Genomic DNA, 13,685 nt, shown 5'->3' with positions numbered 1-13,685 from the left:
GGAAGTAGATTGAGATATGGTACACAGGATATCTCGGTCTTTCGACCCAGGGAGAATAATGGGGCAAACCACTGCATCTTTGATCGCTTCAGTAAGGAGTTCAAACAGATTACATAAATTATATTTTGTGAGGTGACTAAAATGTGTCCACCACATAGGATCATACTCTTGCCCTTAAAAGCTACCTGCAGGTGAGTTTACACAGCAGCGTTAAGTTAGCTAACAGCAACATAACCCGAGAAATGGAAAGTCACTGCTTTATAAATTGTTATACACAATTAAAACAGACTGGAAGGCGGAGGTTAAAACCAATCATGTTGATCTCATGATTACTGGCACCAGTCTGCAGAGGCGCAAACGTTAAATGAAAGATCAAACAATTATTTTAGTGCTCAACACAGCGACTAACCGTTCAATAAGCGAGCGACAGTTAAAGTTTTACTTACAACTTGTTAAATCACCCAGGTTCAATAACTCAGGTCTCTGGCACAGCCCGCACGTTCAACCCATGCAGTTAGCAGTAAAAAAAACAAAAAAAAACACACAACTCCCACTTCCTGGTTGGAGAACGACGACGCCATGTAGGACTGTACCATTCCAAGTAGGGGTGGGTAGGAGTGTTGACCATTGGGACTTTAGCGTGGGCGAGGATTAAACCTTGAATTCAGTTCATGGGATTATCCGCAGACATGCATAACAAATGCACTCAACGTCTCATCTAACGGTCACTTTTCTCAGTATAATACGGCCATGATTATGCCACCATTTAAACTTGCACCTTAGTAATAGAGGAAGATTATACACTAGTATAGTGTACTTGAGCAAAAATGTATTATTTATTAATTTATGTATATATAAAAAAGTGTAAGTCACTTTGGATAAAAGAGTCAGCTAAATGAAATGTATAGACTTCATTAGAGCAACTATTCTGAGAAAAATGCAACAACTGAGTTTTCAGTCAGACCAAATATTTTTATTGAAAATTTGACAGAACAGGTAGCATCAGAACACTTCCTGGACGTCATCCTTCCTAGTCCTCCTCTTCATCGTCAGCTCCTCCAGCTCCAGCCTGGCCCTTCTTGGCGTTCTTTCGCTTGACGCGGCCTGGGCGTCCACCACCGTATGGAGACCTCAGGGAGAAGTCAATGTGCTTCTGGCTGTCCAGGCGAACCACAAAGGAGGGGATGTTCACCACCTGCTTGCGCACACTGCAAAGACAGATAGAGATGCTTAGAAATCATCATTCCAAATGTTACGCTTTAAATGGAAAATAAATGTACCATTTTATCGAAATGTAATGTTGATGGCTAGTGCCACCGATGAACTGGTGATTTTACTGAGGGGAATTTGTTACAACACTACAGAAAATGTTACACGAGTACATTATACAAGTTGTAGGGAATGCTACAATTGCCCGAGGTACAATCCTCCATGCCTTACCTGAAAGGCCACAACACAACTGTGACAGTCCAAGCCCTTGGTGGCAGGATTGGCTCTGGGCAATGTTTATAGATAAGGTATACGGTTTTGATACCGAAGTGACCTTAATGAAATGTTTAACCGTTCTCAGCGGAGAGTGTTAAAAGTTGATGGGCCTCTGATGAAAGGAGAGCATTGAGTTTCTGATGAGTCCCTCATAAGACTTGTGACCCCTGGATGACATTTGTTCCCCTGGTGCCTTTGATCTTACCGGATGTGCCTCTGGCGGATAAGGACACGAGCATGGTGGATGCTTTTGGCAAGTCCAAGCTTGAAGACCTGGGTCTGGAGCCTCCTCTCCAAGAAATCTTCAACTTTCAGACCCAGGATGTAATCCAGCTTCATCTTACCCTCATCCAGTACACCAATCCTCACCAGACGCCTGAGCAAAGCATTACCTGTGAAACAACACAAGTGATTTAACAAGCAAACCCACAAAGTGCATGAGGCAAATTGAGTAGTTGCAATATTTGCCTCATTCACGAGGAATTCTTGACACCAGAGAAGTCTGACGATATTTTGCTTAATCATCGGCAAATACAACACCCAAAGCTGTTTTAATTAATTATGCATACCTTCAAACAGACGCTTTGGATCCTTCTCATCAAGAGTCAGCAGCTCTCTTGCAGCTTTGCGGATCTTTGCCAGGGTGAACTTGACCCTCCACACCTCACGCTTGTTCCTCAGACCATACTCGCCTTGAAAGAGTAAAGAAACAGTCAGTCAAGTGATTTCTAGTTTAAAAAGGACATGCTTAAAGTTAAGTTAAACTGGTGTTACTGAATCATAGCATACCGATGAGTTTCAACTCCTGGTCGAGACGGGACTTCTCAAAGGGACGACGGGGGGTGACATAAGTCTTGCGACAAACCCAACTCCTGGCAACGGGCATGGCGGCTTTTTAGTGCCTGCAACAGATAGAAACTAGGTTAGTGGGATGAATCGAAAAAGGAAACTACTCCATCTAAACTCGCAAATAAACAGCCATCCAGTATTGGCAACTCAATACACACTGGAAACACAGTTTGAGTTAAACTTATTTAAGAATAGTGCAAATTGCTACAAGTTTTATAAAAAAGCTTGGAATAAATAACGGTATGTGAAACAACACAAGTGATTTAAAAATCTAATCCACAAATTGCATGAGGCAGATTGAGTAGTTGCAATATTGGCCTCATTCACGAGGAATTCTTGACACCAGAGAAGTCTGACGATATTTTGCTTAATCATCGGCCAATACAACAACCAGAGGTGTCAAATCACTGAAACGTTGAATCAAAATAGAAAGTTCCATTTTTGCTCAGTGTTTTATGGGGAAGATATTAGTGTTTAAAAACATACACTGAGAACACTACGACAAGGCCGCAGCTGTACCACGTTGTGACGCGTTAGCTTAGCTGAACTAGCTCTTCACTTCAACAAGCATTTACTAAATCATACGTTTGTTTTATGATCAATAACCCATACAACTACGTTTACTTTAACTGTCTATGTAAGTGTGTACGTCAAAAAGACTAAAATGCTGTGCGTTAGTGGCGTGAAGCGATGCGAGGCCGCGGTCTTTACCTGTATCGCTCAGGACAGCGGAGAAAAGAGAATGCTGAAGGAATTCTCCTTCATTTTATAGGGGCGGAAGCCGCGCTTCATATCCCATAATGCACCTCTGCGCCAGAACGGAAGTGGAAATGTGGAACTTATCGCACTCTGCTGGTCAACCAGGAAAACACAGCTGAACTCTGACGGTATGTCTTTAGTTTAAAATAAGTGTGTGTGCTCCAGCTTGCCTTCAGATACGCGTATCATTAGTACAATTCAGGAAATCACAGATGCTCCCATAACGTTGTAACGCATTTATACTGGTGCAGCATGTAACTATAGGGTAACGTTGCACAAGGGGTCAAAGCAACTGCTTTGTAGCATATTCAGGGTTTTCTCATACACCGTTAAATAAATTGTTGTAAGTGTGTAACATGTGGTGTGAAGTCTTGCATGACACCATGTTTAAGAGTAAGGGTGGTAAGGTGGTAAACACGGAGAGAAGGACATGGGGAACTATTTATAAAACTCTGAAATGGGACCCTCGGCATGTGTTTCTGTCTGTCAGGCTGCATGATCAACTGATGGACACAGAGGCTCACTTGCTTTCTCTTTCACTGCTCTGTATCCTGTCTAATCTGGACAGGACATCGGCTGTTTTGTGGACTTTCTTTGTGTTTTTGTTTTTGACTCATCTCTGAGGTTAAATTGAGTCTTAACCTTCTTTCCCTCTTGGATCTGGTCTTCTCCTGTTGGGTTTTTTTCTTCTTTTTTTCCCAGCCTGACCGCCTGCTCTCCTGTCTGCATAATAACCCTTCCTTTTCCCGTGCTCTCCTTCTCCTTTTCCTCCCATCTTCCACCTTTCCCTGTCTCCTTGTGCGTGGTTTTTGGGCCATGCTCTCCTCACCCACTGTGATTCTCCAGCCTTATGGACTCCCCGTCTACCCACAGACCGCCTCATGCTACCCCGGCATAGTTCAGGTAAAACTCTCCTTCATTTGCTCTCACATGAATGTACAGTTTGTTGAGACTTTATGGATTCAGAGGTTGGGAATAAGAAACTGTGTTATATGAATGCACATTTAACCCATAGTTGAATGAGTTTGGGTCAACAACCCCTAGTTGACGTCACCAAAAGTTGGGAACCAGAAGATAATACATTTTACCATAACAGAATAGTAAGGAATTTGAAAATGTTCACATCTAAGAAACTGAAACAAATGAATCTTTAGCAATTTTTGCTTAAAAAAAAGACTGAAACCATTTTAATTGATAAAAAGGATATTATCCTTTTTGTTGATCAACTAGTTCCTTAAGTGCTATATAGTTGTTTTATTGTAAGTTAGAAAGGAATGTCAGTGTAGCATATAAACCATTAAGACAATAGTGAAGAGGAAAACATTAAATTCCCCAGAAGAAACCAAAGGGGTCTTTATTTCCTTCAGTTAATGAGCCAGTCAAGTTTATTTATAGCATCTTTTAAGGGACAAGATCACAAAGTGCTTCAGAAGAATAAAGATAGGCAGTCTTATATTACATCTAATTTAGTTAGAGTTGTTTTGCTTGACATTGACTAAACATTAGCCGAGAGATTAGAAGCTTGATAGGAGCTGGGTGAAGCTCACTGATTGCGGAATGTCTTATTTATTTAATAGTAAGGACACATTAGGGGTTATCTTTTAGTAGTGTGTGTGTGTGTGTGTGTGTGTGCGTGTGCGTGTGTGTGCGTGTGTGTGCGTGTGCGTGTGCGTGTGCTTGTGTGTGTGTGTGTGTGTGTGTGTGTGTGTGTGTGTGTGTGTGTGTGTGTGTGTGTGTGTGTAAGTGTCCCTGACATACCATTAATGCCACAATGCATCTGGTATCTCTACCTTGTCTCTGTGCTTCACACCAGCTTTATTTTTAGCCCTCCTCTCCAGAGCAGATAGTCACAGGAGAAGATCCTGTCACCTTTCTTGTTTTCTGCACGCAACTCTACTTATAATAGGCGTGAAACTTGCCTGTTGTGCACTGTGTATTGTGAGTATTTAGCTGTTCAAGCATAATATTCACATACATTTTTTTTGTTAGAACAGTTTAGAAAAGAGAGGTACTGTTGGGAGGTGACTGTAATCAAAAGGATAGTTTTGAGGCCTTAGGGATAAGATTCTTCTCCAAAACAATCTGAACTTTTACTACTTGGAAATGTTATAATTCCGAGGGGTTTTCATGGAGAAACGTTTGCATGATTGAAGCAAAACATTTGTTTGAAGAGCATAAGAAATCCAGTCAGAGACTTTCGTCACATGTCTTTGCCTTCTGTCTCTCCACCATTTCTCTTTTCATCTGATAAAAGCCTAACAATATCTTTTAGAATATCATTAAAGGAACCGGCAAGATGTCGTAAATGAATGGGTGGAAAAATTGATATTTAGTTTCACTCGATAAGCTTCATGTTCACTACCATTTGTAACTTAGCCGGCATTAAAAGGCCACATCTGCAGTTTAGTGTCGTCTGTGTGTAAATCCTGTGGCAGCTGTCCCAGCAGGCACCTGGCTCAGAGCCGTTGACCTCTGACCACAAAATGACAGCTGAGGAGGGAGACGAGAGCAAGAAGGAACAAATGGAAATTTTAAAAAAGCCTGCAAGGAGGAAAAGGGGGGGACACAGTGTCTGCTGACATTGTGATACTGAATCAGACAGAGTGGCTGGTGGTTACAGTCTGTGGGAATACAAAGACTGGTAGTGATATCTCAAAGATTGTGTTATCTTGACTCAAATGTCTTTTTTTAATCAGTGAGGGGGGTCGAGGCAGTCCGACATTGGTTGCTTCTTGCGATGAACGGGATACAATACAGACGGGGGTTAGTGTTGACATGTTTTGAAACATGTTCTAGAACGACATTGTAAGTTACACAACCTAGAGAATCCCTCATTATACTTTCCAGAAATAGAAAGAATTACAACAACAAACGTAATAGCAGGGTTGGCTTTTAAAATGTGTCCTTTTTAATAATTTACATCCCAGTAGGGCTTCTGAACTTACCAAACTTGTCTAGGTCATCTTTGATTTGCCTTTACCTACTTAGTCGTTATACCCACATTACTGATTATTTATCAAATCAAATTGTGTAAATATTTTGTGTAAGCACGAACTCTCGTCAACACGAGAATATATGTATTCTTCGTATCGGCCAACTCCCAGAACATTTTTTTGCCACACGAGGGTCACAGCTCAAGAGGTGGGAATGTCACTCGTCTTAAATATCTGAACACGTGTTGGAGGGATTTTGTGTGTGTGAAATGTCTCAACAACCATTGTCGCCATGACATTTGGTAAACACATAATGTCTCACTCAGAATGATTAGTAACATTAGTTGTCCCCTGCCTTTGCCTCTAGTGCCCTATGACAAAAGTACTTGCAAATCTAATTCCATCGCATTGTCCTCAGATGCACTTCATTTTTAGTGCTAATTAGCAAATGTGAGCATGTTCACATGCTAAACACAGATGTGAACATAATAAATAACATACATAATACACGTTAAACCTGCTTAATATCAGCATTTTATCATTGTCATTGTAAGAATGTTAGCATGTTGATGTTAGCATTTAGCTCAAAGCACAGCTGTGACTGACAGCCTCACAGAGCCGCTGGCGAATCTGTAGCCTCATAGTCTTCATAAGAGAACCTGTACTCTAATTTAACAAACAGACTGAGTGAGAAATGAAGGAGTTCAGGGTTCTGGGAAACCGACTGCAAATAATCTGGTGGATTGTAAAAGATGTTTTTTAAAACAGAAAACATTAAAGAGCTTGATGGACTGTAATGCCGCTAGCTAGAAACCTTAGTGTTTGAAGTTTGAAAACTTTGCCCAAGTGTTTAAACCTTGTTCACTGTATCTTCATATCTTGTATTTGTCACACCTCTTGAGCACATCATTTAATAGAGAGACCTATGAGAGTTTATGAAATGAGAGTGGAGAGTGTTTTTAACTAAAATACATCCCTCTAGTCTAAATCCTAAAGCTGGCTGACAAACTTCTGGTATTTTGCATGTAATTCAACATGTGGATATAACTTATGTTTGGATACAGAGATGCAAAGACTTCTATAAACCTGTAATGAGGTGAACATATTAATGCTGCAATAGAAATATACTCAATTAGGGGAAAAGTTTGACCTTGAGGGAAATATGTTGACAAGAGGAAGATTGAACCCACTTTCATGTCGGTCCATTGTTTTTGACGCTGCAGCCAGAATCCAGTTAGCTTAGATTAGCAGAAAGACCAGTAACAGCGTGGCTCTTTCCAAAACACGAAACAAAATCCACGTAGCAGCATATTTAAAGCTCACTAATCAACATATATATATCGTCACAATCTGTCACAAGCTGCTGTCTGTAGCTTTGTATTTACCATATAGTTACTAAAAACATTGACAAGATTTTACCTGCCGACGGCTGTGTTTTAATGTTGTTGGTAAAATTCTGAGCTGCAAAGTAGAGTAAGTAGTAACTAGTACTGTACTAACCATATCTTTTGATATAATGTAATTATCAGAGTCGTTGTATTATTTTTTACTGCCACAAAAGCATGGTTTGTAATTCTTAAATATTTGAGCATGAAGTCAGAATTATTACTTGAAAAGAATGAAAGAGCTTATTTAAAAAAAAAAATAAGATTGAAAGAGTAATAAAACCATGTTGGCATCTCAAACGTGGTATTCTTAGAGTCAACCTTTACCATGATTTACTGTCTTGCAACTGTAGAAGCATTTACTTTCATAAATACTTCATCTTGGACGAAGAGCTCTTCTATCCGCAGAGAGAGAGAGAGAGAGTGTGTGTGTGTGTGTGTGTGTGTGTGTGTGTGTGTGTGTGTGTGTATGTGTGTGTGTGTGTGTGTGTGTGTGTGTGTGTGTGTGTGTGTGTGTGTGCGTGCGTGCGTGCGTGCGTGTTTGTGTGTGTGTTTAAAGTGAAGTGTGGGTGGGGGATGAGGTGATTGACAGTTACGGATGACCACAGCTGGTGTGGCGTCCTGGTCCCTTGTGCTTTGGAGATCATTTGATGTGATTGGTGGATAAGTAGCACTTATGGTGCAGTAGGCGGGTGGTCAGCTGCATTAAAAGATGCAGCAGTTGTTGGAAAATGCATCAGAGATCGAGGAATGCAGTAACGGGGTAAGACAAAGCTTTTAGCTCCTAACTTGGATTATTAATTTGTATCAACGCTGTATAAGATGGTTGTTCGCCTCGGTTTCTGTGAGCAGTTTTCATTTACATTTCTCAGTCGAACTCTTTCTGTTTCTGACTGGAGTTAACATTTAGTTTTACAGTGTGATTTGACTGAAATCAGGATGTAGTGACCAGATTTTAAGATGAGTCTGAATACAAACTCCTGTCACATTGTTTTCAGGTTCCTTTGTATAAAACAAAAAAACACATGGTTAAATATTTATCAAAATTGTTGCCAAATAATTTGAATTAACTTATGAATCAACAAATTGTTTCTGTATCAGTAGAAATAGTGCAGACATACTATACTGAAAGTAACAAAGTAAAAGTTCTCACAATGCAGAATGGCTATTTTCAAAATAATGTAAGTTATTAGTTTATTACTATTGATACATCAATGTGTACATCACTTTAATTTTGCATCTGGTAAAGGTGAGGCTAATTTTAATTAATGTCTATAATGCTGTGTTGCTGAATTTCCCTCCATGGCTCAATAAAGATAGATGGATACAATAAAGATGATAATAAAGATTATATTTTTTATTGTTATTATAAATCGGCAAAGTAACCTAAGTTCTCAAATGAATGCTGTGGATTAAAAAGTTAAATGAAGGAAGACGTAGAAATAGAAGTAGCGGAAAATAGAAATACTCAAGTACCTGAAGTACAGTACTTGAGTAAATGTTAGTTTCCACCACTGGCAGTTAGTGATCCTTTTAATTTTAGTATTTTATCAAGAAGTTACCGTCCTTTTGTCTCAAAACCAGCATGAAGACATTCAGAAGTTGTGATTTTACATGTTCCTTCTGCCACTCTCACTCATTTGTGTTTATCTGCTGTTTGTTTATGCATCATAAACTACATTCAAACTAAGTAAAATTAATGATTGTGAAAGCAAAAGCAGTACAAACAGTACAAACATGGTGGTTAGTTTGTTTACACCTCTGACATCTGATATCCTGTGAGGCTCACTCCTGCCTCCCTCTCTCCTCCTCAGGGAGGCCCCTCTCAGGAGGCCGGTCCCGGCAGCGGTGACCCCTCCCTGTCTCAGGTCTACGGCCCTCCGCCCTCCTACCCGCCGCCTGGTCAAGGTCCACCAACATCTGTGGGCAGACTGCCACCTCTTGATTTTACCTCTGCACACCACAGTTCAGAGTACCCCGAACATCCCCAAATCAGAATATATCAGGGCCCTCAGCTCGACGGGGCGGAGCCTCTGACATCCATCAACACGGTGAGAACAGTTTGTGGGTGGAAGCACATCATGACAAGCAATGTATGTCCCAATGAAATGTGATCTTCAGCAAGTAAATGCTACACGAAACCCTGCTGCTTCAGGTAGAGCATCCACAAGTCCTATCAGGGGAACATGGCCAGATAGAGTTTCCTTCTATATTTAGAGACGCACTGCCACTGTTGTGTCCATGTACGGGAATGTCGCTCACACGCAAAGTGAGGGGCAGCAGCTGAGTGGGGATTTGTTGGTGAAAATAAATCTCCACTTTTCTGTCTCCCCTGTGTCTTATTTAGAAGGCAATAAAACAGATCACCTTTCAAGATTATGGTTGTGACATTTTGTGATGATATTGATAGTTAAGTTTGGAGAGGACGTAACTTACACTTTGTTCGTTGAGTTTTTGTGGTCCATCCAATCCAATCACATATGTTTGTGATAGAGAACACAAGAATAGATATTTTTAAAACGTTTCTTTTGTTAAGAAAAATCAACACAGTTTGTCACATTGCAAAAAACATCTTCTCAACATGGCATTATGTCTGTCATTGTGTGTCTTGCTTTCATTATTAGTAAAAAGTAGAAGTAACAACATCTGCCAGTGCAGTCAAATTCATTCAACCTGTTTCCATTAAAAATCAACTCAAGATATTGTGTTGCAATGATACCTTGTGGAGACATTTATGGTTTCCAGTTTTGGTTTGAGGAAAATGTTTTGACAACGTTTGTCATGAAATTTTCGACTGGTATTTAAGGTCCCCAGAGGATATATTCTCATGACTTTGTTAAACTTGTGACTTTTCTTCAAGCGCCATCGTCAGCTCAAATTTCACTTAATGAAAACCCAAATACATGCAAAACAAAAGCTTCTTGTGCTATCTGATCATCAGCATGTTAGCTCAGACATTAGTTTCAGGAAAATTCTTTGAAAATATGATTACATTTGGAAACAGGTTGAAATATTTGTTTGGCTGATTTTTCACTTTCATGAAGACAAAACGTTTTTTAGGGCTCCGTTTAGATATACATTAGTTTTACTTATATATGGCAGCATACACTAAAACAATCTGAACACATCCACTACGATAAGTTCAGAGGTGTTTAGTCGGCTCTGTGTCCTGCTGCAAGGCACCTCTCTTCCTCCTCTCATAAATGGTGTTTTGTGGCCCCATCTATATATTTTATTACTAGAGCCCCTGACATACTTGGGTCCGTGCTGATTTTCGGGGGGAAAGTTGAGACGTCGCCATGGAGGGAGGGGGTTAAAGGGGGAGGCTGACCAGATGACCCCCTTTCCCCCTCTGAAATATCGCTCAGGTCCAGAAACACAATTCTGCATCGTGAAATGACACCACCACCACCCACCTCAACCCTCTCTCCCTGTCTCTCCTCCTCTGTAGCCTGTCTGTGGTGTGTGTGTGTGTGTGTGTGTGTGTGTGTGTGTGTGTGTGGGTGGATGGATGTGGTATAGTCTGCAGTAGTTAGCCATGGCCAGTGTAGTGTAATCCAGTGGCCTGTTAGTGTGTGTAAAACGCTGCTGTGTGTGAATGTGTCTCTCTACCTTTTTCTGTCTATCACCAACTTATTAATTATGCCCCTTGACAAAATACCTTTAACCCTTGGCAGAAAAGCAGCACCGTGACCCCAGACTGACCCTTTTGGAACGTACAGTTTTCTCTCTTTCCCTTTCAAGCTGTCTGCGCACCTTCTTTGCCTTGTTTACTTTGGTTTAATCTCATTCTTCCCTGCTGCACTGAGGCCGTTTCTACTATCTGCCTCTTGGTACTAGAATGCTAATACTCAAGTCCTCACTTCTGCATAAAGGACTGCAATATCAATACTCTTCCAGTCATTTTTCTTTGCTTTTTAATGTTTCTTTTTTTTTATCCCAATGCACTCCGCTCCTACTCTGGCTCTCACTGCTGAAGCTCACTGTATTTTTTTCTTCTTAATTTTTTTCATTTTCCCTTTCTTGTTTGGACTTAAAACATATATTTAACATTTATTTTCTGCAATGGTTGATGATGCTGGTTGATCAACACATACACATGCACACACTAGCATCGTGGTGCATTGTGGGATAATGAGTGTTTTGGTTTTGGCATATTAGTATTTGGATTTTTCTGCATGAGGCAATTTTAATGAGTTAGATATTACCATATTTATAATACAGCTTATGACAACTGCTTAGATAATATGACGCCTAAACTACAGTCGTTTTTGCTTTTCAGGGGAGCTTAAACTGTATTCAACTCTCTTTGCCACAGCTTGAGTGAAAATACGTAGTTTGAGTTTCAGATATTTAATCTTTATTGATATTGTACTGTGCATTAGTCTTTATACTGTCCGACAGGCATGTATTCAAAGACGCCTCACTAAAATGGAGCCCTTTCCTGCCTCCTCACATTTGCCTGAGAAGGATCACTGGTTGCTGAATGCTCTTTGACCTTTGGTTTGAATCACTTCATGAAAATGATCTTTGCCTAATGCCATGTGATGCTTTCAGGACTGAATTATTATTTTTTTAATTCTGAAAGATGTTGCCGGATTTGCCGGACTTTGTTTAATTTAAATTGTTTTCCCTTTCTTTCTTTGCTTTTCTACTGATGCCCTCTCCCCGTTTTTTCTTCTCATCTACTCTCATCTCATTCATACTCTTTCTTTTTCCATCTTTTGTTTTCCATCTCCCTGCTTTTGTTTGTTCTTTTGTGTCCTCTTCCTTCCCGCCCATTCTTCATCTATCCCTGTGCTGGTTTTCTCTCCTCCTCCTATTTTCATATTCTCACTGTCAGGAGGACGTTTTGGCCCCTTTGAGCTCTGACCCCCAGTCTCTGAGCGTGTCTGTGTCATCAGGGGGCGGAGCAGAAGGTGGAAGTGATGACGAGGGGTCAGGTAAGGCCCAGCCGAAACGCCTCCATGTCTCCAACATCCCATTTCGCTTCAGAGACCCGGACCTCCGCCAGATGTTTGGGGTAGGAATCTCTTAATATCATGCAGAGTCATAATGCATTCATCAAATTTTTGTATATATCAAATAAATAGATTTATTTGTATCTGATATATTATATTCACATAATGTACTTATTCTGACCATTTTCAGCAATTTGGGAAGATCCTTGATGTAGAAATAATCTTCAATGAGAGGGGTTCCAAGGTGAGCACCACATAAAAGCTGAAACTTAATTTTGAAAGAACAAAAACAGAATCTAAACTAACAATATGACTTGCAGGGCTTTGGATTTGTCACTTTCGAGACTGCGAGTGAGGCTGACCGAGCAAGAGAAAAGCTGAATGGGACGATTGTGGAGGGGAGAAAGATTGAGGTGAGGGAGAATTCCCTATTTTTGGTTTCCACATTAATATCCTGCATACTTATCATTAATCATTGTCTTTGTTCCGTTCTCTGTCTCTCCAGGTTAATAATGCCACTGCAAGAGTAGTTACTAAAAAGCCCCAGACGCCTCTTGTTAATGGTGAAATTCCAAGTAAGACACCTCAATAATTTTTGCACACATGACTTTGTGTGCTGAAGGTTTCTGAGTGTGTCCCATGAAACTTATTCTCATTTTCTGTGCAGGTCCTGGATGGAAGATCAACCCCGTCATGGGGGCGATGTATGCGCCTGAACTCTATACGGGTAACTTCTTCTTCACAAGGCTGATCTGTTATTGTAATGAGAACACTAGTATTGTACTATTCCCTTTTTCGACTGTTTATCTTTTTCTTTAGTTGCCAGTTTCCCGTATCCCGTAGCCGCTCCCACCTTGGCCTACCGGGGCTCCGCGCTGCGCGGCCGAGGCCGAGCCGTCTACAACACGATTCGCTCTGCTGCGGCCGCGCCTGCTGCTATGCCCGCCTACCCCCAGTAAGACCCTGTGTCCAGTACCGGTGCCTGGTGCACATTCACTTCCCTCACTGCTTTAACATCTAAATATTGTTTTCATCACTTGTCATCAGGATGGTGTATCAGGATGGACTGTATGGAGCAGAGGTCTACGTAAGTACCTGTGCTGTTTCCTCCTCCAAGTCATTTTAAAGTGCTGTAGCTCTAATTATGTTATTTTATTTATTTCTGTGCAGGGTGGCTATCCTGCAGCGTATAGAGTGGCTCAATCAGCATCTGCTGCCACAGCAACCTACAGTGATGGGTAGGCAGATAATCACCACTCACAGCACCATTACAAATCAGCTTTTACTGCTGGTGGGACCACTTCAAAGGCTGG

General features: G+C 40.8%; 2 protein-coding genes across 3 annotated transcripts in view; one reads left to right on the top strand and one right to left on the bottom strand.

The window, feature by feature from the left end:
- Positions 1-947: 947 nt before the first annotated feature.
- Positions 948-3,084, bottom strand: rps9 (ribosomal protein S9). The gene is made up of 5 exons (XM_079227430.1): positions 3,046-3,084; positions 2,275-2,387; positions 2,055-2,177; positions 1,691-1,877; positions 948-1,208 (listed from the first exon to the last, which is right to left on the bottom strand). The coding sequence occupies exons 2-5, from the start codon at positions 2,369-2,371 to the stop codon at positions 1,031-1,033; spliced, it is 585 nt and encodes a 194-aa protein (XP_079083556.1). The 5' UTR covers positions 2,372-2,387; positions 3,046-3,084; the 3' UTR covers positions 948-1,030.
- A 754-nt stretch (positions 3,085-3,838) lies between these two features.
- Positions 3,839-13,685, top strand: part of rbfox1l (RNA binding fox-1 homolog 1, like) — a 12,157-nt gene continuing 2,310 nt past the window's right edge. The window contains exons 1-10 of one of the 2 annotated variants that reach the window (XM_079227644.1): positions 3,839-3,996; positions 9,226-9,462; positions 12,255-12,434; positions 12,563-12,616; positions 12,693-12,785; positions 12,878-12,947; positions 13,040-13,099; positions 13,192-13,327; positions 13,420-13,459; positions 13,543-13,610. In XM_079227644.1, coding sequence (XP_079083770.1) covers positions 3,910-3,996; positions 9,226-9,462; positions 12,255-12,434; positions 12,563-12,616; positions 12,693-12,785; positions 12,878-12,947; positions 13,040-13,099; positions 13,192-13,327; positions 13,420-13,459; positions 13,543-13,610 — 1,025 coding nt within the window. In that variant the 5' untranslated portion in view covers positions 3,839-3,909. Of the gene's footprint in view, positions 3,997-8,105; positions 8,175-9,225; positions 9,463-12,254; positions 12,435-12,562; positions 12,617-12,692; positions 12,786-12,877; positions 12,948-13,039; positions 13,100-13,191; positions 13,328-13,419; positions 13,460-13,542; positions 13,611-13,685 lie in introns of those variants that run through there. The other variant, XM_079227645.1, reaches the window with a different exon arrangement.

The sequence above is a fragment of the Taurulus bubalis genome (assembly GCF_910589615.1).
Source record: "Taurulus bubalis genome assembly, chromosome: 12".
In the NCBI taxonomy this organism is placed as follows: domain Eukaryota; kingdom Metazoa; phylum Chordata; class Actinopteri; order Perciformes; family Cottidae; genus Taurulus; species Taurulus bubalis.
Note: the sequence above shows the minus strand (reverse complement) of the source record. Positions and strands in the feature narration are given on the sequence as shown.

What these genes read in the sequence shown, in the direction of transcription:
- rps9 (XM_079227430.1), bottom strand. Translation starts at nt 2,371, where the DNA reads ATGCCCGTTGCCAGGAGTTGGGTTTGTCGCAAGACTTATGTCACCCCC. An exon ending in CCAGGAGTTGAAACTCATCG is followed by an intron (nt 2,178 to 2,274) that starts GTATGCTATGAT and finishes TACTCTTTCAAG; the next exon opens with GCGAGTATGGTCTGAGGAAC. An exon ending in ATCCGCCAGAGGCACATCCG is followed by an intron (nt 1,209 to 1,690) that starts GTAAGATCAAAG and finishes CTGTCTTTGCAG; the next exon opens with TGTGCGCAAGCAGGTGGTGA.